The sequence below is a fragment of the Gopherus evgoodei genome, chromosome 1 (genome assembly GCF_007399415.2).
Source record: "Gopherus evgoodei ecotype Sinaloan lineage chromosome 1, rGopEvg1_v1.p, whole genome shotgun sequence".
NCBI lineage: Eukaryota > Metazoa > Chordata > Testudines > Testudinidae > Gopherus > Gopherus evgoodei.
Window position 1 is genome coordinate 255,423,102 of NC_044322.1, and position 26,487 is coordinate 255,449,588.

The following is a 26,487-nucleotide window of genomic DNA, read 5'->3' on the forward strand; positions in this document are numbered from 1 at the left end:
TTCCATCCACGTTTGGCGCCATCTTGGCTCTCAGCGGTTTCTGTTCAGCATGATTTCTGTGGGAATGGAGCCTGAACTGCTGAGGCGTATGCTGATGAGTCTCGCCAGCACATCACGTTTGGCAGTTGAGCTGTTCCTTAAGATCCAAAGTGATGAGGAGTCCGACGATGATAGCGAGTCGCCTGACGCGTATGACACTAAATTGCTTCTGGCATTCACGGAAATGCTCAGCACTGTGGAACACTGCTTTTGGGCTCGGGAAACAAGCACTGAGTGGTGGGATCACATTGTCATGGAAGTCTGGGGTGATGAGCAGTGGCTGCAGAACTTTCGGATGAGAAAAGCCACTTTCATGGGACTGTCTGAGGAGCTCACCCCCACCCTGCGGCACAAGGACACGAGATTGAGAGCTGCCCTGACGGTGGAGAAGCGGGTGGCTATTGCAATCTGGAAGCTGGCAACTCCAGACAGCTACCAATCGGTCGGGAACCAGTTTGGAGTGGGAAAGTCGACCGTTGGAATTGTGATGATGCAAGTTTGGAGGGCCATTAATCGCGTCCTGCTAAGAAGAACTGTGACTCTGGGGAACGTTCAGGACATTGTGGATGGCTTTGCACAAATGGGTTTCCCTAACTATGGAGGGGTGATAGATGGGACGCATATTCCTATTCTGGCACCACCCCACCTAGCATCCGAGTACGTTAATCGGAAGGGGTATTTCTCTATGGTTCTCCAGGCGCTTGTGGATCACCATGGGCATTACATTGACATTAACACAGGCTGGTCTGGAAAGGTGCATGATGCACACATCTTTCGGAACACTGGCCTGTTCAGGAAGCTGCAGGCAGGGACTTTTTTCCCAGACCGGAAGATCACAGTAGGGGATGTTGAAATGCCCATTGTGATCCTTGGAGACCCTGCTTACCCGTTAATGCCTTGGCTCATGAAACCGTATACAGGGAAGCTTGACAGGAGCAAGGACTGGTTCAAGTACAGGCTGAGCCGATGCAGAATGACTGTGCAGTGTGTTTTTGGCCGTTTAAAGGGGCGCTGGCGATCTCTGTATGGGAAGCTAGACTTGGGTGAAAGCAGCATCCCCGTGGTTATATCCGCGTGCTGTACCCTCCATAATATTTGTGAAGGGAAGGGTGAAAGATTCAGTCAGGCACGGACCTCTGAGGTTCAACGCCTGGAGGCTGAATTTGCACAGCCAGAGAGAAGGGCTACTAGAGAGGCCCAGCACAGGGCTGCAAGGATTAGGGATGCCTTGAGGGAGGAATTTGAGGCTGAAAACCAACAGTAATGTTGGGTGCCTTGCACGGGAGTGAAGTGCAGTGGTTACAATGTTAGTAAGAATCTGTGTTTCCTAAGCTGATATGCAGTGCCTGTTTCTTTCCTGGGCTAAGGAATCTTAGACTTTCTGCAATAATAAAGACTTTTCAAAGCAAAGAATTCATTTATTGAAAAGAAAATAACTTTATCGACAGACACACAACATTTCGGGAACATAAAACGGCAGGGGGTTGGGGTGGGGAACTGTACAAGTCATAGGTTTGAATATGTCCTGTCTGGAGTGCTGTGCAATGACTGCTGCACTTCTAGATGCCTAGATGCATGGTGATGGGGGTTGAGTGCAGAGGGTAAGGTTCGTAGTTCTCAGGACTGGTTTGTGAATGTACAGGTGTTGGAGGCAGCTGGTGGTGGTAAGAACCTGGATGCTGTGGAAGGGGGTTTTGAGCTGACATTGGGGCTCAAGAGAGAGAGCTTTGGTACGGAGGGTGCCGGCGCGGTAGTGCTCTGCCTGCATGGGTACAAGCGCCTGGATAGAGTCCGCTTGGTGCACCAGGATGTTTATCAGTTGCTTTGTGCTTCTCGTCCTGGCCGCTGCGTTTTTCTGGCGGATCCTGCTTTCCCTTTCCCTCCAGTCCAGCACTTTTTGATTCTTTATGGCAGAGTGATCCATAACTGCTTGCAGCATGTCTTCTTTGATTTTTTGCACCTTCTTCCGTAGGTTTTGGAGTCTTTGAGCTGTTGTTAACACAGGCAGCTGAGATCTCAAGGTTGCTTGTGGAAAGGCAAAAAAGGGAACACTTAACAGAGGCAGCATTGTTTTATATCAGACAGTTATTCCTACATAGTGAAGGAGTTTACAGTCTTCTCAATAGCATAATTTTCCCATACCATAGAGAGCACACACAACCCACAGGAGCCCCGAAATGGTGAGTAAGGGGGACTGATTGCTTCAGGGTTGTACTGTCCTCAAGGTTTCTATGCGTTGGGGAAAGCAAACAGCTGCAGGGGGCACCTACACTGAACAGTCTCCCAACATTTTCCACAGGAGTTGATCCTGGAAGATATCTCGCTGCTGCGGGTCACCTGGGAAGAGCGGGAGGGTCTTCTACAGCAATGCGGATTCCTCCCTGGCCCCTGTGCAGCTTTCCTGTGTCTTGCAATGGTCCCCCCACCCCTCGCAGCACAGTGGAGCGGACACATTAGCCTGATTGGGACAAGGACCACAGTGGCTCTCCCAGTAAACTTGCGCAAGCGCATTGCCCACGCTATTCCACATCTAGGCATGCATGCAGCCGTAACCCTCCCTCCTCTCCCAAAAAATTTCCATCCTGAAAGTAAAAGCTGCTTACTGGGAACCCGCTCCTCTGTTTGTCCTCCACCAAGTATCTGCTGCTGTGAGTGGCTACCTTTCTCCTGGCTTGAGGAGAGCTCCTGGCTGCATGCCAGCAAGGACTCCGGGGTGTCTCCCCCCCACCCCAGTACCCTCATCCTCGGTTTCCTCCTCTTCCCCCCCACCCTCGCTCTGAAGTGTCCATCATGGTCCTCGGATTGGCGGTGAGGTCACCCCCAAGTATCGTGTCCAGCTCTTTGTAAAAACGGCAGGTTGTGGGGGCAGCGCCGGAGTGGCGGTTTCCCTTGCAGGCTTTGCAGTAGGCACTCCACAGGTCTTTCACTTTAACCCTGCACTGCAGTGCGTCCCGGTCATGGCCCCTTTCCAGCATGGCCCTTGATATCTGCCCATAGGTATCGTAATTTTTATGACTGGAGCGCAACTGTGACTGCACAGCTTCCTGCCCCCAAACACTGATGAGGTCCAGCAACTCGCCATTGCTCCTTGCTGGGGCTCGTTTGGTGCGTGGAGGCATGGTCAGCTGGAAAGATTAACTGATTGCACTCCACACCTGGCTGAACAAACAGGAAGGGGATTTTTTAAATTATCGGGGCATTTAAAGGGCAGGTCACCTGAGGCTAGGGCAGTAGAGTTCGAACTGATGAGCAGAGTGGCTGAACAGGCATTCTGGGATACCTCCTAATATCTCTGGAGGCCAATAACAGCGCTTTTGGTGGCCACCCTGGTGGAGCAGCGCTGTATCATCAGCACTGCAGTCGTTATTTCCCAGGCCGAGGTGGAGTACAGCCAGCGCTGTAGCCAGGGAGATGCAAGGCACATACAGTGCTATAAGTGTGTTGCAGCACTGTAAAGCCACCACCAGTGCTGCAACTCTCCAGTGTAGCCAAATCCTATGACTGTATTTTCATCATGAACCAGTCTCTCTTATTCTCTTTCCCTGAAGTATGGGAAATAAATCTTAGGAATTATGCGCCATTAATGATTTTCCCTTAACTTCTATAGTGTGGTCAGGCCAATAAGAATGATTCTGGAGAAATGATTCAGAGCTTTTTTACCTGAATGTACAGGTTAGAGACATTTTCCTGGTTTGAGCTCAAGGCATTTGTTGTTGAAGCACCATGCTATGCTCTGTGGGGAGGGATAGCTCAGTGGTTTGAGCATTGGCCTGCTAAACCCAGAGTTGTGAGTTCAATTCTTGAGGGGGCCACTTAGGGATCTGGGGCAAAATCAGTACTTGGTCCTGCTAGTGAAGGCAGGGGGCTGGACTCAATGACCTTTCAAGGTCCCTTCCAGCTCTATGAGATAGATATATCTTATATAAATAATATAAAATAATAATAATTTGAGCCACGTGACGTATGGATGAGGCTCTGTTATTATAAAGCACTTGGATAGAATGCCTGAAGTTTTTGATGAAAAACTCTAAAAACAAGACGTCCAGGTAGAAACTTCCAAATGCATTAATTCAGTGTTAGATCTGCACTTGCAGGTGGCTAACCATAGGCCTTAAGTCCCTTGAGCTCTCTAACAAATCAATCTGGTAACTGAAGAAGCAGAACTCTGTGTAGGCCAAGGGTGACATGTATAAGGGGACAAAATTTTCTTTCCGTCTCCACTCACCCTCAAATGAGAGAGGCTGTTAGGTTTAGATGTTTTGTTTTAAAGGAGAAAAGGCAAATACAAAATGGGGTTAATAAGTACCAGTGATGGTGATGAAATGAAGAAGTGGTCATCTTCCAAGAAGATAACCATATTCTCTAAAGCACTATTAAACTAAATAAAATCAGAGCCCAGTTAAGCTGCATGGTCTGTTTTTTGACAGTATCTTAAAGAGCCACAGTCTGGTAACTTAATTGCAGTTTAGAGAATACTACCTGTGTATATGCATGAAGTAGTAAGCTAGAGAAGGGGATGGACAAATAAAATTCCACTTGTCTAAATGTTGCTTTTATTTAAAATAAATAAATAAACAGAAGCTCTCAAATTAGCTTGAGGTAAGCACAGGCAATGAAGTTAAAATTCCTTTTGACTAGGGGCTGCTATTCTCAATTTATGTTGGCTTCTATTGTCTAATAATTTCTGTTATGTTGCAGGTTGTATGAAGACTGGAAGCCTCTTGTCCGGAATACCATCAGTAAGTAGTTTTCATTGTTACACAAACTTATAGTGGATTTGATCAAAGAGTTTGTCATGGTTTTGTAAGTGTGTGAAATTATTTTCCAACTCACAAAACATAACTTGACCATAATTTGGAGGAAGAATAAGGTTCATGTATCCAAAAAGTGCTTGTTCAAATCTGGCATTTAGGTTTCCTCAAAGATTCAGGGTTTGGGGTTTTTTGTACTCTTTCTACAGGATCTTATTTTCACTTTTATATTCCTTTGATTATCACTGTCCTTTTTGCATCTCTCTGTATATGTAGGTCTGTAATAGTTCCCTATATAGGTGTCTGCAAGTGACTGCCCTTGAACCTACTAGGTGCTAAAAAGGTGCAGAAAGTTAATAAAGGAACACAAAATGGCTTTACAAACACTGACTTCAGCCTCTCACTACTCCGTGAACTTGAACAATATTTCCACTTTATAGAGTAAAGTGTAAGTGTCTTGCTCAGAATTGGGAGCAAAACCAGAGCTCTTGGTTCTCTCTCATGGGCCTCAACCACAAGACTATCCTTCCTTCTATAATTTCGAAAAGTATCCTATTGAATATTCTTACTGTATGATCCAGTTAAACTGCAAGAGTGCTAGCCTGATCAACTTCAAACCTTATTTCTGCTAGACTTGAACTAAATGTTCTCGAGATCTAAACCATAGCTCTGGGTGCCAGGTGACTCGCTCTTTGTGGTTATGGGCAAGCCACTCGGTCTCAGGTCCCCTTTTGTAAAATGAGGATAATATCAAACTACCTCATAAAGATTATGGGAATTTTCATTATAGATGTCACAGGTAGCACTGCCTGTTACTAAGGTTTCTCAGTCTGAATGTTTTTGGAAGACTTCAGCCAAAACAGTTCAACTGTTTCTGAGAGTGGAGCAAGAGAGAATGGAGCTTGTTTTTCACTGTTTAAAAATCCCTGGTTCCTTTTCTTAGGAAAGCTCTATTGCTCCCCTGACTTGGAGTAGGAACTTGAAACTTGGTAGGGGGGTGGCTTTGTATCAGTGATACATAATTTGTTGTCCCTGTGAAAATGCACTCAAATTTGGTCAAGTTATAAGCCGTTTAAAAAATTGCAGTTCACACATGCTCATTGGAAACTTCCTAGAGCTTAAAAGCTAAAATCTCTGAAGATTCTGCTCATACTGACTATGCACCATCTCCTAACAGTTCCTAATGCTGACCAGGCTATAGATTTGACATCCCTATAGAGCAGCTGAACATGTTTCTTCCTCTCACAGCTTCTACATGTGACCAGACTGCATGTGCCATCTCCAGAGTGAGTGAGCATACTTCAGCCTAAGCCTACAGGAGTGAAGACAGTCTTTCCCTATAATGGTTTCTCTAGGCTGCGGTGGGGGCCAGGCACTGGAAATGAGAGCAGGGAGCCTGTTTCTCCATTGTTCTCAATGACACATGCCTTGGTGCCCGCAGCGGGGAGCATTTGTGGAGAAGACTGTTTGACTCAAATAGAGAGAGGATATGAGCCAGACATAGGACATGTCCCAATCTATTCCTCTGGTCTTCCCCGACAGGAATCCTGGGATGGAGACTGAAACTGGAGGCTGGTAGTGGGTGGAGATGGGGATAGGCTGGGTAAAAAGACTAGGTCTGGGAGCCAGCAAGGCAAACTGAGCTGGGAGGCGAAGGAAACTGAGACTGGCATTATGAGCAGACTGGGAACCAGTGGGGGGACCTGGACGTGGAGGGGAAACAAAGCTGCCACGGTTTCACAGGCAATTCTGACATTTCCTAACCTTTGAGTTCTTCACTTTACAACTTTAATAGGATCCTTGGACCAAGATCCAGAGGCAATGTCTTTTTTCGTCCGATGGGGGACACCTCTCCTGTATGCCTTCCTTCCTACGCTGTTGCTGTCTAGGGTCATACGAGGGCCAGCTAAGCCAAAGTCATCCGCATAGATAGCCTCCACATGGCCAAGCAAACCTGGTATCCACACTGTGATAGACCCAGGCCAGTTGGGTATAGCAGAAGGCAGATATACTGGCCACTGGGTTAAGTTTTCTGTTCCCTGACTGACCAGAGCAGGGGCTGCTCCAGGCTAATGAGAACACCTGACTCTAATTAACCTACAAAGAGTCAGGTGAGGCCATTCCGTTAATGTGACCACCTGACTCTAATTAAGGCCCTGCTGATACTATAAAAAGGGCTCACTTCAGTCAGACAGAGGGGAGCCAGAGGCGAGGAAGTGTGGCTGAAGGACTGGTTACTGAAGACGCCCTCAGACGATCATTAAAAGAGCCCTAAGGTAAGGGTGAAGAAGGGAGAAGCAGGAGAGCTGTGGGGAAGTGGCTCAGGGAAATGTAGCAACTCTGGCAGTGAAAGGTTGGCTGCCAACAACTGCTACCATTAGGGTCTCTGGGCCGGAACCCGGAGCAGAGGGCGGGCCCGGGTTCCCCCCAACCCACCATTACAGGAACATCTCCTGGGAGGGGAAGGCAGCCTCCTGTCCTGACAGGGGCCTGAACAGAGACTGTGGGAGTTCTCTCACCAACCTCCTTGCAGGCCCATGATGAAAAGGGCTCAGTAGACTGTAACCCTGGTCCTAGAGAGAGAAGGGCTACGTGGAGGGTCACAGTGAGCCACTGAGGCTAGCATAAACTGCCTAGAAGCGCAGGACCCACGGGAGCAAGGTCAGAGCTCTGCCACAATACCTACAGCGGATGTCAGCATGCCCACCACGTGTCCTCCCACTTCCAAATCTCCATTCACAGGATGCAGGTCAGACCTTGCACCCGAACCTGGAGATGCTCCACTTGAGAGTTTGTCTCCTCACTGGTTCCAAGGCGAGGAGATGATCTGCTCTGAGGAAGTCAGACATGGTGTTACACAGTAAACAGTCAACTACACGCTTGACATACCTCCACAAATGGAACAAATTCCAAACATGTTGCCTAAACAAACAAATTGAAGCCACCATCTCTACCCGTGCCATTAGTCCTGGACTACATACTTCATCTTAAGAAATCCGGTCTCTCAGTGAGTTCACTCCGAGTATACCTGGCAGCAGTCACAACCTTCCACCATAAGGTGGATGAGGTTTCAGCGTTTGGTCATCCAATTACCAAAAGATTCCTGTAGGGCGTATGTAATCTCTGCCTAGAAGCCAGAGCCTCAACTCCTCCATGGGACCTCACTTTAGTGCTTCGATCTCTCACAAGCGTCCCATTTTAACCTTTGGCTACATGCTCACTACTACACCTTTCCATGAAAGTAGCCTTTCTCGTTGCCATTGTGTCCACAAGGCATGTATCTTGGGGCCCTTATGGCATATCCACCATATATGATCTTTCTCAAGAATACAGTCACTCTAAGACTGCATCCTACATTTTTACCTAAAGTCCCTTCTTCATTCCACCTCAACCAACCCATTCATTCTCTCACATTCTTCCCTAAACCAAGAACAGACAAGAGGCAGTATTCCAGACCCTGGACATCAAAAGGACACAAGCCTTTTATCTCAAACAGACCAGACTGTTTAGAAAAACTCCTAAATTGTTTCTCCACAATACAGAGGGGTTTAAAGGCAAATCCATATCTAAGCAGAGACTTTCCAAAAGGATTTCAAGTTGTATCCAGTTTTACTTCTGTCAACATGAGCTACAATCCCCATCATGAGTCAGAACACACTGCACAAGATCAGTTTCAACATTGGTAGCCTTCTTGAATGACGTGCCTGTTACTGATGTATGTAAAGCAGCTACTTGGACATCATCTCACATGTTCATACAACACTATGTCATTGACCAGGATTCACCATCGGACACTCGGCTGAGAGAGACAGTCTTATTGTCCATTCAGACCTAACTCCGAAGCCTCTCCTTCCCCCTGAGGGGCGCTGCTCTAGAATTTCCTACTTGCACAGAATGAAACCAATTAGGAAGTCCTCTAGACTGTTTGTTGCAATAGCAGAGATACTCTGGGCAAACCATTTCCACCCAGAGAATCTCCAAGTGGATTTTTATTTGCCTTAAACTCTTCTACCAGTTGTCAGGCCTAACTTTCCCTACATGGTTGCAGGTTTTCACTCCACAAGAGCTCAGGGTTCAACCATGGCCTCCTTTTAGGACGTGTTCCTTGTAGACATATGTAGAGTAGTGAGGTGGAGTTCTGACTTGGCAGTGAATGCTTCCTTCAGCATGGCAGTTCTCCACGTGACCACTCCATCTTTAACCTTGCATTCTCCTCCAACTTAGGTACAGTTTGTTAATCACCCTCAGTGGAATACAGTAGGGACCATCACTCGAAGAAGAAGCAGAGATTTTTAATTGGAGGTTCTTCAAGATGCGTGGTTCTGATCTGTATTCCACTTCCTGCCCACCTTTTCCCTCTGCTGCAGATTGGTCAATTAATGGTGGAGAAGGAACTAAAGATGTGGTCCATGCGCTCTGCCTTTTATTGCCTTACATGGAAGCATGAGGCGAGCCAGGGCACATGCATGAACCAGCGGTGGCTACTTTCAAAGTCTGACTGTTGATGCATGGTATGCATGCATAACCCTCAATGGAATACAGATACGGACAAGACATCTTGAAGAACCTTCAGTTACAGGTAAGTAACCTCCTTTTTTCCTTTTTAAGGCTTTTATATTGTGCCTATCACAGTTTAATAATGTGTTGATGGGCTGTGAAAGTAGTAGGGAGTGAATGTAGTTACTTTCAGTTTTTGAGGCTGCTTTGGAACAAAGTAGGACAGAAAGGACTAGACGGAGGAGAGATTAACGTGCCTGTAAAAATTATGGAACAGACACCAGATGTTTGCTTTGTTAATAAATATTAATCTTATGATTCTTTTGTATATTAAACTCTCATGATTCCTTGGCCAAAAATCCCAGAATGCTGTGTGTGATTTTAGACAAATGGATGTCTGTAATCCTAGTTGGACTGTACTTAATGATCTAATCTGTTTTTCCCCCTTCACCTTGCTAACTTGGTTCAGATGTCAGGAACGGACCTCAGGCAACTAATAGATGTGTGTTGTAATGGACAGCCTTGTGTAATTGATAAAGGATGCTTATAAATGCACACTATTATTGATAAGTTACTAGTAATGAACAATCTGGAGAGGGAACATTTGTTATAACAGATGTTGTCATAAACAGATAGTTAAGGGTTAATGCCTTTTTACCTGTAAAGGATTAAGAAGTTCACCTAGCCTAGCTGACACCTGACCAGAGGAACCAATGGGGGAACAAGATGCTTCAAAAGGAAGGAGGGAAGTTTTTCCTTTGTTCAGAGTCTCAGTTTCAGCCGGAGTGAAAAAGATCAAGGACCCAGCCTCTTATCAGAGTAGTAAATTTTAGAAAGGGATAAATAGGTTTATGTTTATTTTCTTTGTAATTTGTCTTGGTACCATTAAAGAAATTATCAAATTTGGGTATTCTTGTGTGTATTAAAATTTTTGCCCAGGGGAACATCCTGTGTTTTGAATCTGTTGTCTGTGAGAGTAGCTGGTATGCTAATCTCTCCCAGAGGGTTTTCTTTTACCTTTCTTTTCTTTAACTAAAAGTCTTTTTCTTAATACCTGATTGATTTTTTTCCTTGTTTTTTAGATCCAAGGGGTTTGGATCTGGATCCACTAGGAGTTGGTGGGAGAAAGGAGGGGGGATGGTTAGTTTCTCCTTGTTTTAAGATCCAAGAGGTTTGGATCTGTGTTCACCAGGAAATTGGTGAAGTCTCTCAAGACTACCCAGGGAAGAAAAGTAGTGCTTGGGGTTGGTGGCAGCGATACCAGATCTAAGCTGATAATTAAGCTTAGAAGTGTCCATGGCAGGTCCCCACATCTGTACCCTAAAGTTCAGAATGGGGAAGGAACTTTGACAGATGTGTTCTATAATCAGTATAACAGCAAACCACTGACTAATGCATTGATTTATATCTAACTCATTAAGAGTTAATTGTGGCTACCGATGGTCCTATTAGAGATGAGTTAGTTACAAATGTTGTTTGGCTTATTATTGATTCAAAATAAAATTTAAAGCATGAAAGGATTTTCTTTGTCTTACTGCTATATAAAGGGTTAAATTTTGGCGAGTTGGTCATGCCAAACTTCTGCAGTCAGAGATGGGTATATATGTCTTTTCCTTTCTGTATTCTGTGTAGTGCTGTATTAAGTATTGATTTTGTCTGTCTTAAATCTTCAACTGAGTTGGTTATTTGGCAGCATGTCTTATTACATCCAAACATGTAACAGCATTCAGTCCTTAAAATTAGTACTCAAGTATACAGTTCAGCTATTTTAAAATATTCAGAAATCAAAGGCCAAGTTCAGGAAGACCCTCAAATAAATGAAGACCTTTCTACTTTTAATATTACCAGGTACTGCGAGTGAGTGACCCTTAGGAGTTGAAATATAAGTTGGATTCCCTTTGCCTGTCACTAAATAACACTGACCTTCACTACCTGATTTGAAGTAACTGTCTCTACAGTGCAACTGATATGTCACAAATGTCATTGCTGCATGGTTGGTGGGTTTTGTTTTTGTTGGCACTTCAGTTTGAACTTGCTCATGATTCTACCAATGCACACAAAGGAAATATAGGATAAATATTTTACAAAATGTGTAAGTCTCACTTTCAGAAATGGCCTATGCAGCTGGGCACCTAAATCCCATGGATTTTTAATGAGACTTAGACCAGGTCTGCACTACAAATTTTTGCCAGCATAGCTAGGGTGGGTGGATATGTGTGTGTGTGTGCGCGCATGCAGCGGGTGACATGTGATTTGTGACATAGTTGTGGCAGCAGAATATCCTTGTGTGGGTGCAATTATACCAGCAAAAAGCATAGTTGCACCCATGCTAGGAGCACATTGGCAGTTTAGCTATATCATCAAAGCCTTCCAAGTGTAGACCTAGCTTAGGCACTTAGGATCCTGTAATTTTTGAAAATGGGACTTAGCCTCATGAGGCTTACGTCAGCAAAATTTTCAAAAGTGACTGTTTCCCTCTTTGACTGTATTGATGCTGTAATACTAATGAGGAAAAAGTACTAAATGTGTGTTTTTGTCCCTACAATAAGATATGACTTTGAACAAACACACGGACTAAATGAGTTTGAAGGTGCTGTCTGAGGCATTCAGTTTTCACGGTAGAATGGCAGGCACAGTGGCTTTTGGATGGACTTAAAATAGACTATTCTTCTTACTAGATGTTGAAGTATGAATTGGCAGTTATCAGTTTATTCATTCCAACTGACCTCCTTATAAGTGCTCTCCTCCCTCCAAAAAGGAAGAATTCATTGTCACAGGGTTGCACTGGTCCTTTAAGAGGGAAGAGGCCAGTACACTTTTTAGCTGCCTCCTGATTAGGCTTAAAGAGGGCACATGGGCCCTAAAGGGGAGGGGAGACCTAGTGAGTCAAAGCTGGCTGAGGGTATGTCTACTCAGCAACTAGACACCCCGTTGGTCTACGTCAGCTGACTCGGGCTCATGGGCTCAGTATGCATTGCTGTGTAGACTTCTGGACCCAGACTGGGGTTCGAACCCTGGGACTCTCCCACTCCACAGGGTCCCAGGGGTCAGGCTGGAGTTCAAGCCTGGAAGTTGACAACAACAGTGAAACAACCTGAGTCCTGTGAGCCCAAGTCAGCTGGCACAGGCTAGCTGCTGGTTTCTAGTTCCTGATTAGACATATATACACTTAGAACATAGGCTGGCAGGTGAGAGCTGCCTGGGACAAAATCTCCAGAGAATGGAAAGGTATGCAGGTCCTTCCCAGGAAAAGGGAAGAACTGGCTAGGAGACCAGTGGAGGGGCTAGCTTATTGACCTTCCTGAACAAGAGAGGCTGAATGGGGCTGAATTGTTGGGGCTGTGTTCCTTTTATGGCTGGCCAAGGGGCAACTGTGACAGGAGCACTTGCCATCCTGCATCCTGCCAGAGGAGGGTGTGCCAGTAGCAGTTGTTTTGACGCACTTCTTTTCCCTGATGAACTGAGAAATTAACTTTCAAAATTGGTAGGTTATTGTCTTTGACTGTGTGAGTTCCTATTTGACTTAAAATTAAAAATGAGAAGGGCTTAAAATTAGAGGGGTTCTGTAGAGGCCAAAATAGCTCTACATTTGTTTGGTCACTTTTAAGGGTAGTGGGGGAAGGAAAAAAAACTAAAACTTAATTTATTAGATTAATTCAGTGGAGATGATTGCCTGATTCTTCATTCACTGAAGTCAATGGGGGCTTTACCAATGACTTCACTGAGTACACAGACTACACACTGGTCAATTAAATACTAATTTGGTAAGTTGTTATGATTTTAAATAGTAATATCAGAATGGCTTATCTGCTCCAATAGACTTAAAACAAGATATCAAAAGATGTCATGTCTGCTGGAAGACTGTATTCTTTTAATCTTTTTTAAGTTCAGCTCTATAGCTCTTAGTGAGAGGCCTCTTAAAGTAAACAATTAAACTTTTTTATTCATCTAGCTGGGGATTTTACCTAGTTATAACTCTTCTGCCTATTCCAAGGTCACTGGACTTCCCTCCCTATTTATGGCTCTATACAGCCAACAAGCAGACCACTTTAGCAGGTTTTAGTAGTGATAGGGGAGCGGAGGTGGAGTGGAGTGGGCAGGATGAGCATGCAGCTATGGGAGGGAGTAGTGGAGAAAGAAGACACAGGAACTGTTTCACTCCTCTTACTGATTTATGGAGGCTTTTCAGGATATCTGTAATCCCCCTCCCTGCAGTGCTTTTTAGGAGTTTATTTGGAGCAATTTCCCCCTTAAATTCATCTGGAGCATGAAGGAGCTTTATAGGCTTGTGGGGTACAAACAGCCTCACCATCTGGGAGTCACTTTAGGATTGGCAGATCTGAAACAGCCAAAAAAGTCACCAGCCCCACATAGGCTCTTGAATGACTGTCCTATTCTAATTTAGAAAGGGAAATAAGTTGTCTTGGGTTTGCATGGAAGAGGACGGATTGATTGGCACCTCTAAAGAACGTTCTGAGGCTCACAGTTTACAAACAGCCTTAATTCTGTCCCATAGTCATTTGAGAGATTCAGACTACCTTTTTAATCCATAAATTTCTTCTTACTAGTGTCAATTACTATAGTTAGCTCTTATTGCGTTTGCTAGGAATTTTTGATTACAGCAACTGTAGATGTTTAATTTTTATTAGTTTATATCATCTATCAATTATCTTGCAACTTGCTATATTAATTATTTTAGTCTTTAAAATTATTTAGTCATCTTTCTTGAAATGTATACAAATGCTTGAGCGGTCCAGTAGTTATTTAATTCAGATCTTGAAAGCAAAAAGATAAGTTTTTATTCTCTGATTTTTAGGAAACTTTATGATGTGATACCGAGTACCTGGAATATCTATATTAAACAGAAATGTTGGACACCAGAGCCCTTTGTCATATATAAATTTTACAAGTTCCTGTTTTCTCTTGATGTCATATATGTGCTTGACTCCCTCCCTTCTGGCTACTGAATAAGTTTAACGTTGACAAACAATATTAAGAAGGGAAGATGAGTATTTATATTATATAGTTTAGAATGTCAAACTGATTATACTGAATTTTACGACTTTGCATTCAGTAATTAGTGGCTGGCCCTAACTGCAAGGAGGGTGAAATTACATCTCCAATAGAACTGGAGAAAAATAGGACACAAATATTTGAGGAGAAATCTTTTAACTACAAATAATTCCCCCAGCCAATATTTGGAAGTCTGCTTCTCTGTATATCACAGACTTTTCAAAGTGAAGCTTCTTTTTTTATAAAATGTGCCTTATGCTTTATTAGTCCTTGAGTTGATATTATGCTTTGTAAATGTTTGAGTTCAACTGTTTTTACTTGTTGCTTATTTTAGCTTATTATTGCATACATTTCTTTGTTTAAGCAAAAATGAGTGAAAACAAATATAAAAATCCAAATTCATATGCTGTGGCTGTGTTTTTCATAACTTGATCATATTCTGGGAAAGATCTTTAACGTACTTTTTAGCATTTGGGATTTTTGATGTCAGTATTATGGCTCGTAAGTGAAGTTTTATCTAGCAACTTCATTTCATTCAAACAATTCTGTTAGTAGTAGATATTTGAAAGTTAGAATAAAAACATTTATTGGCATAAATATAATTAATATTTTGGCTTCTTTTTAGAATTCTGAATTTAAACTCAACAGAAATAAAAGCAACACCAAGACAAGATGAACTGGAATGTAAGACCACCTCAAAATGCTGATAATCAGAAGAACTTGCAAAGTCAAGGAATTCATTTTTCTCACACGCTTTCTAATGCATGTGCTTTCCCTCAGACAAGCACATACTCTACTCAGAATGCTTGTACTTATCCTGGAAGTAACCAGACGGTATATCTGCAGTCTAACATGAACATGGTTACAAATCCATTACCTTTCCAGAATACTGAGGGATACAAAACATTGCAGCAAGCATTTCCAAAAGACTTGGTACCTGGTAGAGTTCTTGTTACCTCACAACATTCATTTGAGAGGCATCCACCTTCACATGTACAAACCAGGCGGCTTGCCCCTAAACAGGCTACACATGTGCCAGTAGAGACTACTCTAAATCTTTGGCCAAACGCGGTGTCCAACATGCATGTTTTTTCCCAATCAAGAATAGCTACTGCATCATCACAAACAAGCCCTGCAAAAAATTTACAGAGTATACCTCAGAAGCCACAGAGTCAGTATGTGACTACAAATGCGTATCCTATGCAGCCTCAGATAGCACAACCTACTTTTACAAGAACTGTGATGTTTCATCAAGGTAACCAAGCATGCAATACATCTTCACGGGAGCTGCCAATAGAATGGGTACCACAATATAACCTGAATGGGCCTGCATCTTCTCAGCAATGTGCTACAGTACCCATTAATCAGTCATCAAATGAGTATGTAAATTCTCAACAGAACTCTTTGGCTTTTGCTTTGCCTGCACAACATCTCCAGCAGCAAGTACACTGTCCTAGCACTCCATTTCAGGATACACATTCATCAAGTACAAACACTGCAGTAGGTGTACAATCACAACAGTATGCATCAGTCCAAATTGGCTCTGAAGATCATAATGGAAATCCTCCACGCTATCCTTCTAGTTATGATTGTAGAGCTGCAGCACAATCTTTGACAGGTCTTCAACAGGTAGTTCCAATTATATCTAATGAACATATTCAGAACCAGCAGAAAACTATGTCAGATCACAGTAATGTTTCTTTCATTAAAGATGTACAACAGCACTGGCAGAAACTAGAGTCTGGAGAAACTAGTCAGGCAACTGGAAATGTTTATAATTTAAGTGGAAATGTGACAGCAAATCAGTCTTTTAATGCAGCAGCTAAGCCTTCAACATACATTTTAGAAAAATATTTTAACAACATGCAAGAAGTTGTAACTGTTCCTTCTGAGCCACTGAATAAAATAGCTTCAGTACAAGAAAGCCCAATTAATGGTTCAACAGATTTGCCCGATAATTCTAAAAGTATTTCATCAACAGATGATAGATTGAAAGTAACAAAAGAGAGTCTGGCTGTGGAAGCTCAGAAACTGTTGGAAATTAAAAAAAAATATGCAATACTTGAAAGGGTTTTTTTAATAAAACAAAAACTCTTGGCATCTTCAGAACATAATAAAATGACCTCTGACCTTCCTCCACAAAATCAAAGCACTAACTTTAACCTTTTACGACATGTGCTCAATAAGACTGGAACATTTTCACACTCTGGTACAGTGGGAATGAAGAGTCAACAACTGCCACTTCGTCAGTCTTCACTTGAAAAAAGAAATGACAAAAACATTACCAACACTGGCAGTGAAGGATTAGATAAGACTCAGAATAGTCATTGGATTAACCAAGGAAATTCTGCTTTAAGCTCTGTTTTGATTGCCTGTCAGGATAAACTCCCAGTTCATTTAAATAATCTTGAGAGAACTTCAGTATTAGGCCCAAAGAATGCACCAGCTGCAGGTCCTACTCAAGAGACCATGAAATGCACTGAAAACACTTTGGGTTTTACCAAACTTAGTAGCTCTGACAGAGTCCTACCAGAAAATATGTCAGTTGGCACTGAGGAAGCCTCACTTCTCCACTCTGTTCTAAGTAGCATGAATATTTTGCAAGAAGAAAAGTCTGGTGCTCTTGCTAATAAAATGTGTAGCCTCCTTCAGACTGAAAAAACAGCTTCCAATATAACACTGTCAGGAGGAAGTTCACTGGCCAGCAAAAGAGAAGTAAAAAGTGCTGCAGAGACAGTGCAGTGTTCAATATCTGCATGTCCTGAACTGGATCAGCACACTAAAGGCGTTTGTTCTCGGCCAACGGAGAACACCAAAAGTTTGAACAACAAGAAGATACTCAGTACTTCTCACATAAATCCTCTTGCTTCAGAAACAGCTGAACTAGGTGTAACTAATGGTGTAGCTGAGAATACACCACCACCAGTTGCTACCGGAAACTCATTTTCTAAAATGAACAGCTGTACTACTTCTATGGAAGAGCTAGAAGCATGTCTTGCTTTGTGGAGAAAGTGTCCTTCAGAATCTGTGGATGTTCAATATAGTCAGTCAAATAAAAACATAGAATCAAATATGATTTCATCATCTTATGAAGGATTTCATGATCAGAGTACATGTCGTATCTTGGAGAACAACCAAACTGCAGTAGCTGAAGGTGACTTAAATAAAGTTACAATAAGTACAAATGAAACAACTCTGTCTTCTACAACTCCTTCTGTTGGGCAAAAACATGATACATTGAGTTCCAACTTGATCAAGGGTTTTGAACCCCAAGTTGCTGTAGTTTCTCCTTTAATACTTTCTAAAGAGAGAACTTTAAGTGAACATCAAAAAAAAAATACAACATTTTCTGCTGAAATAATTTATCCAGTGATTGAAGGAGGTAGTGTATGTAGTCTACAAGAAGAGAAACAAGATGTTTCAGTAGTGGCAAATACCAATAAAGGGATAGTGGAAACTACTTACTTACTATCCAATAAATGTATTCCAATACAGAAAGTGGATTCAGATATGCAGTACACCAAATCAGCTAATGGAAACAAAATAGTAAAAGATGCTGTAAATTCAAACTACTCATATGATGTAAACAAAAGGAAAGCTGATCAGTTTGCACAAGAAGCAAAAAAACCTAACATGCAGCTCAGTTTACAAAACAAAACTTCTTTGCCCAAAACAAGCACAAATGGTTCTAGTCTAATGTCTCAAGATGATCTAACAAAGAATAAAGATTGTGAGGACTTTGTAGAACCAGGGGGCGTTACCGCAATTGTATCAGAGGATGACATGTTACAGATTTCCAGCGTATGTTCACTTGTTGAAAGTGATGCATCTTATAATTCACAAATAGCCAATATGTTCGGTTCTGTCCCTTTGATGCATTTAGAGAAAAATGGTGCCTTGTTAGAAGAAAATATTTCTAGTACAAAGCATAAAGAACAACAATTGGACAGTTGTAAAGGAGAATCTGAAATGAAAACAAATATGTTTGAGAGTGAGAGTTTTCTGCCATTGCAAAAACCTGTGTCTAAAGCAGTTTCCACAACAAAGCCATTAGGAGTACCAAGTTTAGAGATGTTTTCATGTGATACAAATGAGTGTAATAAAAAGATTTTTGATGATGTACATGTAAGCAGTTTGGAGGAAGAAAAAAATGAAGACACTTCTAAAACTGTTTGTAGCTCGGGACAAAAAATAGTGCAAAATATAGTTTCCAAGAATGGAGAAAATGTTGTTGATGTTGACCAGGAGTTGATCAGAAACAGACAAGACCTATCATTTAATGTAATCGGTGAAACAGATGTCTATTCTACTGCAAAGGAAGAAAATACACAAGAACATCTATTCAATGAAGGGGAAAATACAGTAGACAATGGGATTAGTGGTAATAGAGCAGTATCTGTAACCTTTCTAAATGATCAGCTGACTGAACTTTTAAAAGAGTTTCCTTATGGGATTGAAGGTGCAGACGTACTGATGAAAGAGCTGACTAAAAATGAAGATCCTGTGATTGAGCCAACAGAGAATCAAGTTGAAAAAGGAACTCAAGTTTATAGCAAAAGCTGTGATCCTAAGGATCCAATAAACCAAATAAAAATCACAATACTAAATTCAGAACAAATGAAAGAACTGTTCCCTGAACATAGTCACCAATCCTGTAACAAAGTCATGGTGGAAAACACTGAAAATCAACAACTGGAAATCAATTCATCGGAGAGAGAGACTTTAGAAAGCCATATCCAGCCTGATCAGAATCTAGGCATGGAGAGGGAAAAGAACACACAGGAAACCGCAGCCCCAAAACAAGATAAAAAAATTACATATTGTTGTTTAATGGGTTGGTTAGCTTCCGTTTATGCAGTGCCAGGGTGCTCATGCAAATCTCAAGAGGATGTTGCTTTGGAGAAACAGGATGGTGGCAATCAGTGTTCAGAATCTGAAAACACTGTCTTTAAAGGGAGACAGGAAACAACTAGTAGAACTGGTCTCATAACAAAGACTAACTGTGCAGTGGAAAACAACCTGCAGCTTCCTGTCAAATTGCATGTTACAAGCAAAAATCTTCCCACATTAGAGAAAGATAGAAAATATGCCCAAAATGCTACAATAAACAAAGATATTAAGCTAAACAAATCAGCTAAAGCACACCAAGAAGTAATCAGACCTTTTCAATCTTCTGAGAAAAGAGCAACTGATCAATTCAAAAGAACAAATGGCCAGTGGAGCGGAGAGTTGCAACTCCATATATTGACTCCCTCTTCGGAGAAAGAAGTTTGGACTAGTGAAACAGATTCTCAGAAATGCACAAGGGAGGAATTTGCTTCAGGAAAGGTCCATCATACAAATGTAGAACACTTGGTAATATCAACAAAAGAAAAAGTGTGTAAGATGAAATCTTTTGAAAAAGATCAAACACAAACAGAAGGGTTAGCCATGAAATCCAAGACACATGTCCACAATTCAAAAATTTCAGAAACCATTGAGATCAAACAAAATAAAATATATGAAGAACATAATTATAAAAAACTTGAACAGAGTACAGGTGAAGCACACAGAGTTAAGAGACATAATTACACATTTAGCAAGAATGGACAAATTAAAGAGAAGACAAAATTGCCAACGGAAATAACACATAAGTCAGATAATCATCATGGAGCCACAAGAAAATCCCCAAATGCAAGCTCAAGAAAGTATGAATATTCTCAGCATAAATCTATAAATGTCCTGTCTTCACAGGAACGTTTATATAGACAAAAGCGGAAAGAAAACATGATTGGGGAGAGAGACTCCAAAAAAACAAAATTGGAAAGTGAAAGAATCAAATATGAAACGAACACTTTCAAACATGCAGGATTTAATAAACAAAGTACTGATGTGGCATATTTTGAGAAATCTGCAACATCAAAAGAAGAAAATGTCTGGAAATATAAAAACTTATTCTTAGCAAATCATAATTATATCCCCAAACCAAAGAAAAAAAAAGGGCGCCCTTGTAAAAAGTCTAAAACTTACTTTTCTGGCAGAGAGAAAGACCTGGATGTTCAGAATAGAGAGAAACATTCTGAAAAAAATCGAAAAACTAGTAGACTGAACATTTCTCTTAAAAGGGAACAACAAAAAAACTATCTGAATAGAGTTGCGTTTATACGTACTGCCCAAGAAAGCATTTGTCTGACAAAACTAGACACAACACCTGCCAAACCCGTATGGCATATAAAATCTAATAAAGTTCCAGAGCCCAGCCAGGACTGGAAAACTGATAGCTCACCTTCAGAGGATAAACTACACAGACCACAAATGCTTGAGTTTAAATTGTGTCCAGAGATACTGTTCAGAAATACAGCCACTGATGGAGAGAGTTTGGATATTGCACGCTCCTCTGAAAGAGACACATCCCTTGTGGCAGGTGCAGTATAAATTAAAGTTTTCTCCTTATCTGTGAAACCATATAAATAATGTGTGGTCTTGCGTACGAAATGAGGCAAAAATTAGGTTGAATGCTGTGATGCAAAGCCAAGAGCAGTTTATTGTCGGTATTGGGCTTAAACCACATACCCTCAATATTTTTTGAGTGGGGGGGGGAGACTTGATTATAATTTTATGATTTATTGTTCTCTTGTGACAAATAAAACAGTAGAAATTCCAATCTTTTAGATTTCATATTATACAAAACTATAAATTGGGATGGCTGAATGTACTATCCCTCTGAGCCACATAGGATAATCTTCAAAAGTTCAAGAGCCAGGTGCACCAGCTGCGACTCAGAGCTTCATCCCCATTCCTGCTGAAGCCCTGGCAGGCATCTCTGACAGGGCTGAAAGCCCGATTTCTCCCACCCCCAGGGAAAAGCCCTTAGCCCGATCACCCTGCTGCAGGGCACAAGCCCTGAGCTCTGCCCTCTCCCTCCTCCCCCCCCACCCCCCCGGTAGGTGGAGAATGGAGTGGGGATTTGGGGGGCTCTGCAAGCCGCACTTTAACTGTAAAAGAGCTGCATGCAACTCCTGAGCTACGGTTTGGCCACTCCTATAAATAGTGAATAGCTATATAGAACAATTTGAGCCTTAACACTTACTGGCTCTCCTGTTATGCCTGGCTGTGTGCTTTATAACATGAGTGGTAAGAATTAGGGGTGATTGTAAGATTTATCCCTCCATTGAGTCTCTTTTATCTTTTAATTTTCAGGGGTCAAAAGCAAAAAGGAAGATTGGTTAAATTATATCCCAATGAAGCAAAGAAAAACTGAAGGAACAGCTCAAGGTGAAATGACTTGATTATTCAAGTTGGAATAAATATCAAATACTGTTTCCTTGGCTTCAAAAATTGTTAATGTACTTTTTAGCAAAATATTATCTCTGGTGCTGCTGCTAGTTCAACTGCCCTAATGGGAGCTTGAGTGCAGACATGGCTCTGGTGCTTTATGGAGATTATTACTGCCCCAACAATGCGGTAATGCCTCAGGTGAAGCTTCATCTATGCTTCAGCTCCAGTTGGATGCAGCTGATCCAACGGTAGCATCGGTGGAAATATTTTGCTGTAATTCCATAGTGTAGACAAGGCCCAAACCTTTTTGTCCACATTTCTTCATGCAGTTGTTACAATTCAGTATTAAAAATGGTTATAGGGAATGGAATTAAATGCTAGATTGTTTAGTATATCAGGTTATGTAACAGTTGTTTTCACAGTGGGTGGTCTTAAATGCCACACAAGTAAAATGCTCATTCTGAACTCTTAAATATTTGCATTTGTATTTCACTTTATTTTAAAAGGTAAAACGTAGCTTGCTGAAATTTTGTAAGTAAGTGATGAATGTTCAGTAGTGATGTTGAGTGTAACTGACTTCATATCTGTCTTTCAGTTGATGATGATATTCCACTTGATGCAGCAATACAAATCCTGGAAGGAAATGAGGCTCTTCATGTTCCAGTCAAAGACTCGAAAACAATGTTTCAGACCTACAGGAAAATGTATCTGGCAAAAAGAAGCAGAAGCCTTGATAGTAGCTGTTCAAAATAGGTCATCTTCAGTCATAAAACAGCAAAAATGTATTTGTGCGAACTAAATTTGTGTGTTGCTGATCTTCAGTATACATTCATTTTTTGTTTAAGCAAATAAGATCTTAACGCTGAAAAGGTCAGTGTTAAAAATGTTAACCCTTAGCAAATGTATTTGATATTTTTTTCTTTTTCAAACTACAGGCTTTAATTGAAGCTAGCAAAATTTCAAGAGCATTTAAACCATCCAGATTGTTTTATCAGTAGATCAACTGCTTTACTTTCTGTTTCTGGAAAATCTCCTCCCCTCAGAGACTTTCCATTGCTGGCACTGGAAATATGACCAGTGCAAAGGGATCAGTGGTAGATTCCTAAACGTTACATAATATCTTCTAATTAGTTCTGTTTTTAACAAGGCTTTCCTATTTGAGGTTGGGGGGTGGGGGTGGGGGGAGTGAGAAGTTAATATTTTTTTACGTGGCAGACAGGACAGTGCAACAAAGCAACTGAACCTGAGCCTACTGATCGAGGGATACCATGAAGTATTTATGCTGCTACCCAGTTTTACTAAACTGAACTTTATAAAACTTGTTAAAAAATAAGGGCTTGTCTACAATACAACTTAAGTCAATGTAAATTACATCACTCAAGGATGTGAAAAAGCCACCCCATAAGTGACACAAGTTACATCGACCTAAACCCTGACCAGGCTAGCGCTGTGTCGGCGGGCGATGTTCTCCTGACAACATATTTTCCACCTCTTGCTGAGGTGGAGTAATTATGCTGACGGGAGAACACTTTCACCAGAATGTAGCGCAGTAGTGTAAATTAGCCCTTAATCAGTAATTCCTTATCTTAACATACTGCAAGTTGATGACCAGTTGATGCTTTTCATCCTGAATTTAGGGTAATTTTCTCCTACTTTCTTCATATTTGAAAGAAAAGGAGCAGTAGTTGAATTCTAGGAAGTTTGAATTCATGTTGTCTAAGCTATTACAGTCACTGGTTAAAGTGAATAAAGTGGATTTCTATGTTTCTAAGCTACATTAGCTAATGTTTAAAACTACACACACTGTGATATGGATTATATTCATTATTGTTGGTCGTTTTGCTCCTTTTGCTCACCATGTTCAGAATTTTGAATTTAATTGTATTTTTTCAGAACTTTTGGCATTTAATTTTTTACAAGTTTATACTGAAAATATAGCCAGTGTGGATAATTAACTGAACCATTTTCATATAGTAAATAAACTTATTTTGAGCATTACATTTTGGTATTTCTCCGCCAGGTTATTTTTCTGATTTACTGATTGCAGTTAATTCTAGCTGGTTGCATATTTTTTTTAATGAGCTGAACGGATATTGAAGGAAACCAAAAATTGTGTGAAAATGTTTTTCTTACAATTGCTGAAAAAGACTATCTTAAAGGTCCTTAGTTAGTTTGTAATTCTGATTTCATTAAGGATTGCATAGGTGTAACTGAGGGAGGATTTGGTCCTGAGCTGCTGCATCTGAACAATAGATTGGTGCTCATAGAAATTCAGGATCACCTTCCTTGTTTGGCATTTTTTTCCTCTTTCTTTGACTGGGGAAGAAGCCCATAGATGAGTTGGTAATGAATTGGCACCAACACTCAGAAGACCTACCCATGCTTGTGCTGGACTTTGGATGTGAACAACGTAGGAGTTATACAACAGACCAATCCCACTACAATTTCCACATGACTATATGCTAAAAATATATTAAAACCTGTGGTTCCCTTCTTTCAAAATAGAAAAGGGGCTTTGCAAGTGTTTGAGTTTGAGGGGTCAATGGCAGGAGAAGTTATATTATCCTAATAACATGTTAAGTTCTCCATAATAAGATGCACAGTCCCTGGTGGCTTACAGGAAGTATTGTCCCTGGACAATTTTTAATACTATTGGGAATTATTGGTGTGTTTGCTTTTCTTTTCTTTTTTTTTACCTTGAAGCTTACCATCGCCTTTTTGACCCCCACTCCCGTGAAGAAAAAGTTCCTCTCTAGTCTTGCATGTATTAGTTACCAAATTGCTAATGGTACCTGTCATGGTATAACCCCAACTCTGAACCTTAGCGTCCAAAAAATGGGGTACCAGCATGAATCCCCCTAAGCTTAAGTACCAGCTTAGATCTTGTAGTGCTGCCACCAACCAGGACTTGCAGTGCCTGGTACACTCTGGTCCCCCCAAAACCTTCTCAGAGGACCCCAAGACCCAGACCCCCTGGATCTTACACAAGGAAAGTAAACCCTTTCCCCCACCTTTGCCTCTCCCAGGTTTTCCCTCCCTGCGTTACCCTGGAAGATCACTGTGATTCAAACTCCTTGAACTTAAAACAGAGAGGAATGCACCTTTCCCCCTCCTCTTTTCCCCTCCCCAAGAGGTAATACAGATTCAAGCTCCGTGAATCTAAAACAAAGGAATTCCACCTTCCTCCCCCCTCCCTTCTCTCTCCCTGTCTCCCACCAATTCCCTGGTGAGTACAGACTCAATTTCTTTGAGCCTCAACAAGGGGGAAAAAATCAATCAGGTTTTAAAAAAAGAGGTTTTATTAAAAGAAAGAAAAAGTAAAAGTTGTCTCTGTAATTAAGATGGTAAAGGTTACAGGGTCTTTTAGCTTATAGACACTAGAGAGAAGCCTTCCCCCCAGCACAAATACAAATTAAAATCCTTCCAGCATAATACACATTTGCAAATAAAACAATCAAAAAGACTAAACCGCCTTTCTACTGGTACTTACTGTTTGAACAGAAAATTAGAGAGCCTATAGGTATGTCTGGTTACTCTCAGAACCCAGAGAGAACAACAGACAAACAAACAACACAAAACAAAGACTTCCCTCCACCGAGATTTGAAAGTATCTTGTCTTCTGATTGGTCCTCTGGTCAGGTGGTCCAGGTTCACTGCTTGTAACCCTTTACAGTTAAGAGACATTAACCCTTAACTACCTGTTTATGACAGTACCCTTTTCATATCCAGAACTTAATTGTGTAGATTTGTTCTGATTCAAAAAATCTGAAGGTGTTCACCTGACTTAGATGAATAAAAAATGAATAAATAGTATTTTTTTTTGTTTTCGTTTGGGAGGGCCTTTCTATAAGAGATCATTTGAGCAATCAGCCCATGACTATTGTATATAGGCCTTTAAAAATATTTAAGAGACATGGATTAGTTGCATACGGTCATCAATAGTAGGCTTCCACTAGACTGGACTCGTGCTCTGTATTTTGAGATGTTCTTGGCCCCTTTGTAGTATTTAATATTATGATGATCCTCCAGAAGGTATCACTGTAATTCTCTCTGTCTGAATGACTGACCTTATGAAGCTAACAGCTTGCTATATGACAATAAAATGTATATTACACACAAGAAATACATGAAAGGAACAAGAAGGTTGCAGAATCTAGGAAATGACAGAATTAAGGTTGCTTTTGCAACTTTAATTTGGGCTCCCTGCATTTTTTTGACTACATGGTCGCATATTACTTTTTCCACAAGTCCCATCTCATTCAGTGTGCAGGATAGACACTGCTCACCAAATGAGCAGATATGCAATATTCTGTCTTACTCTCATTTTTCAATGTGTGGCTTTGTATTTACTGTCCATTATTACATCTCTATTATGAAGGTAGAATAATTTCCTGATGGGCTTTTTTATGGTGGTCATCACTATGGTAACTGAGTACTTCACAATCATTAATGAATTCATTTGCACAAACATCTCTGTGAAGGGATGATGGTATCCCAATTCTACAGATGAAGTACAGAAATTAAGGTCAAAAGTGTCAATGAATTTTGGATGCCCAAGTTGAGGCACATAGGACCTGATTTTTGAGTACTGTACTTAACATTTTATATGTTCAAAGCACATCTCCTGTTCAGTTGCAGCTGTAAATGCTCAGCACTTCTACAGATCAGACCCCAGGGTCACATGTTGGGCATGCAGAAAAACAGTTATTGGCCACCTGTGAGAAGTCTGGTTTACAGACATACCTAGCATTTCACAGGTAATTTGCAGCAGAAGCAGGGATAGAATCCAGTTCTCCAGGATAGTATTCAACTGCCTGAACTATATTTATTTTCCAGAAAGCCCAAGAACACCGAACAAAAGAATTAGGTATTGCTGTTTTCAAAAGGAATACTCTTGCAAGAGAGGGAGAAGTTGTTCATGGGTACCAGC

General features: G+C 41.3%; 1 protein-coding gene across 3 annotated transcripts in view; it reads left to right on the top strand.

Annotated features, from left to right (window-relative positions):
- The window catches only part of RESF1 (retroelement silencing factor 1), a 51,913-nt gene extending 28,356 nt beyond the window's left edge, over window positions 1-23,557 (top strand). For all 3 annotated transcript variants that reach the window (XM_030543537.1, XM_030543545.1, XM_030543533.1), the window contains 4 exons: window positions 4,738-4,778; window positions 14,926-20,703; window positions 21,480-21,554; window positions 22,153-23,557. In XM_030543537.1, the coding sequence (XP_030399397.1) occupies window positions 14,973-20,703; window positions 21,480-21,554; window positions 22,153-22,310 (5,964 nt within the window). In that variant the 5' untranslated portion in view covers window positions 4,738-4,778; window positions 14,926-14,972 and the 3' untranslated portion in view covers window positions 22,311-23,557. The remainder of the gene's footprint in view (window positions 1-4,737; window positions 4,779-14,925; window positions 20,704-21,479; window positions 21,555-22,152) is intronic.
- Window positions 23,558-26,487: the final 2,930 nt, after the last annotated feature.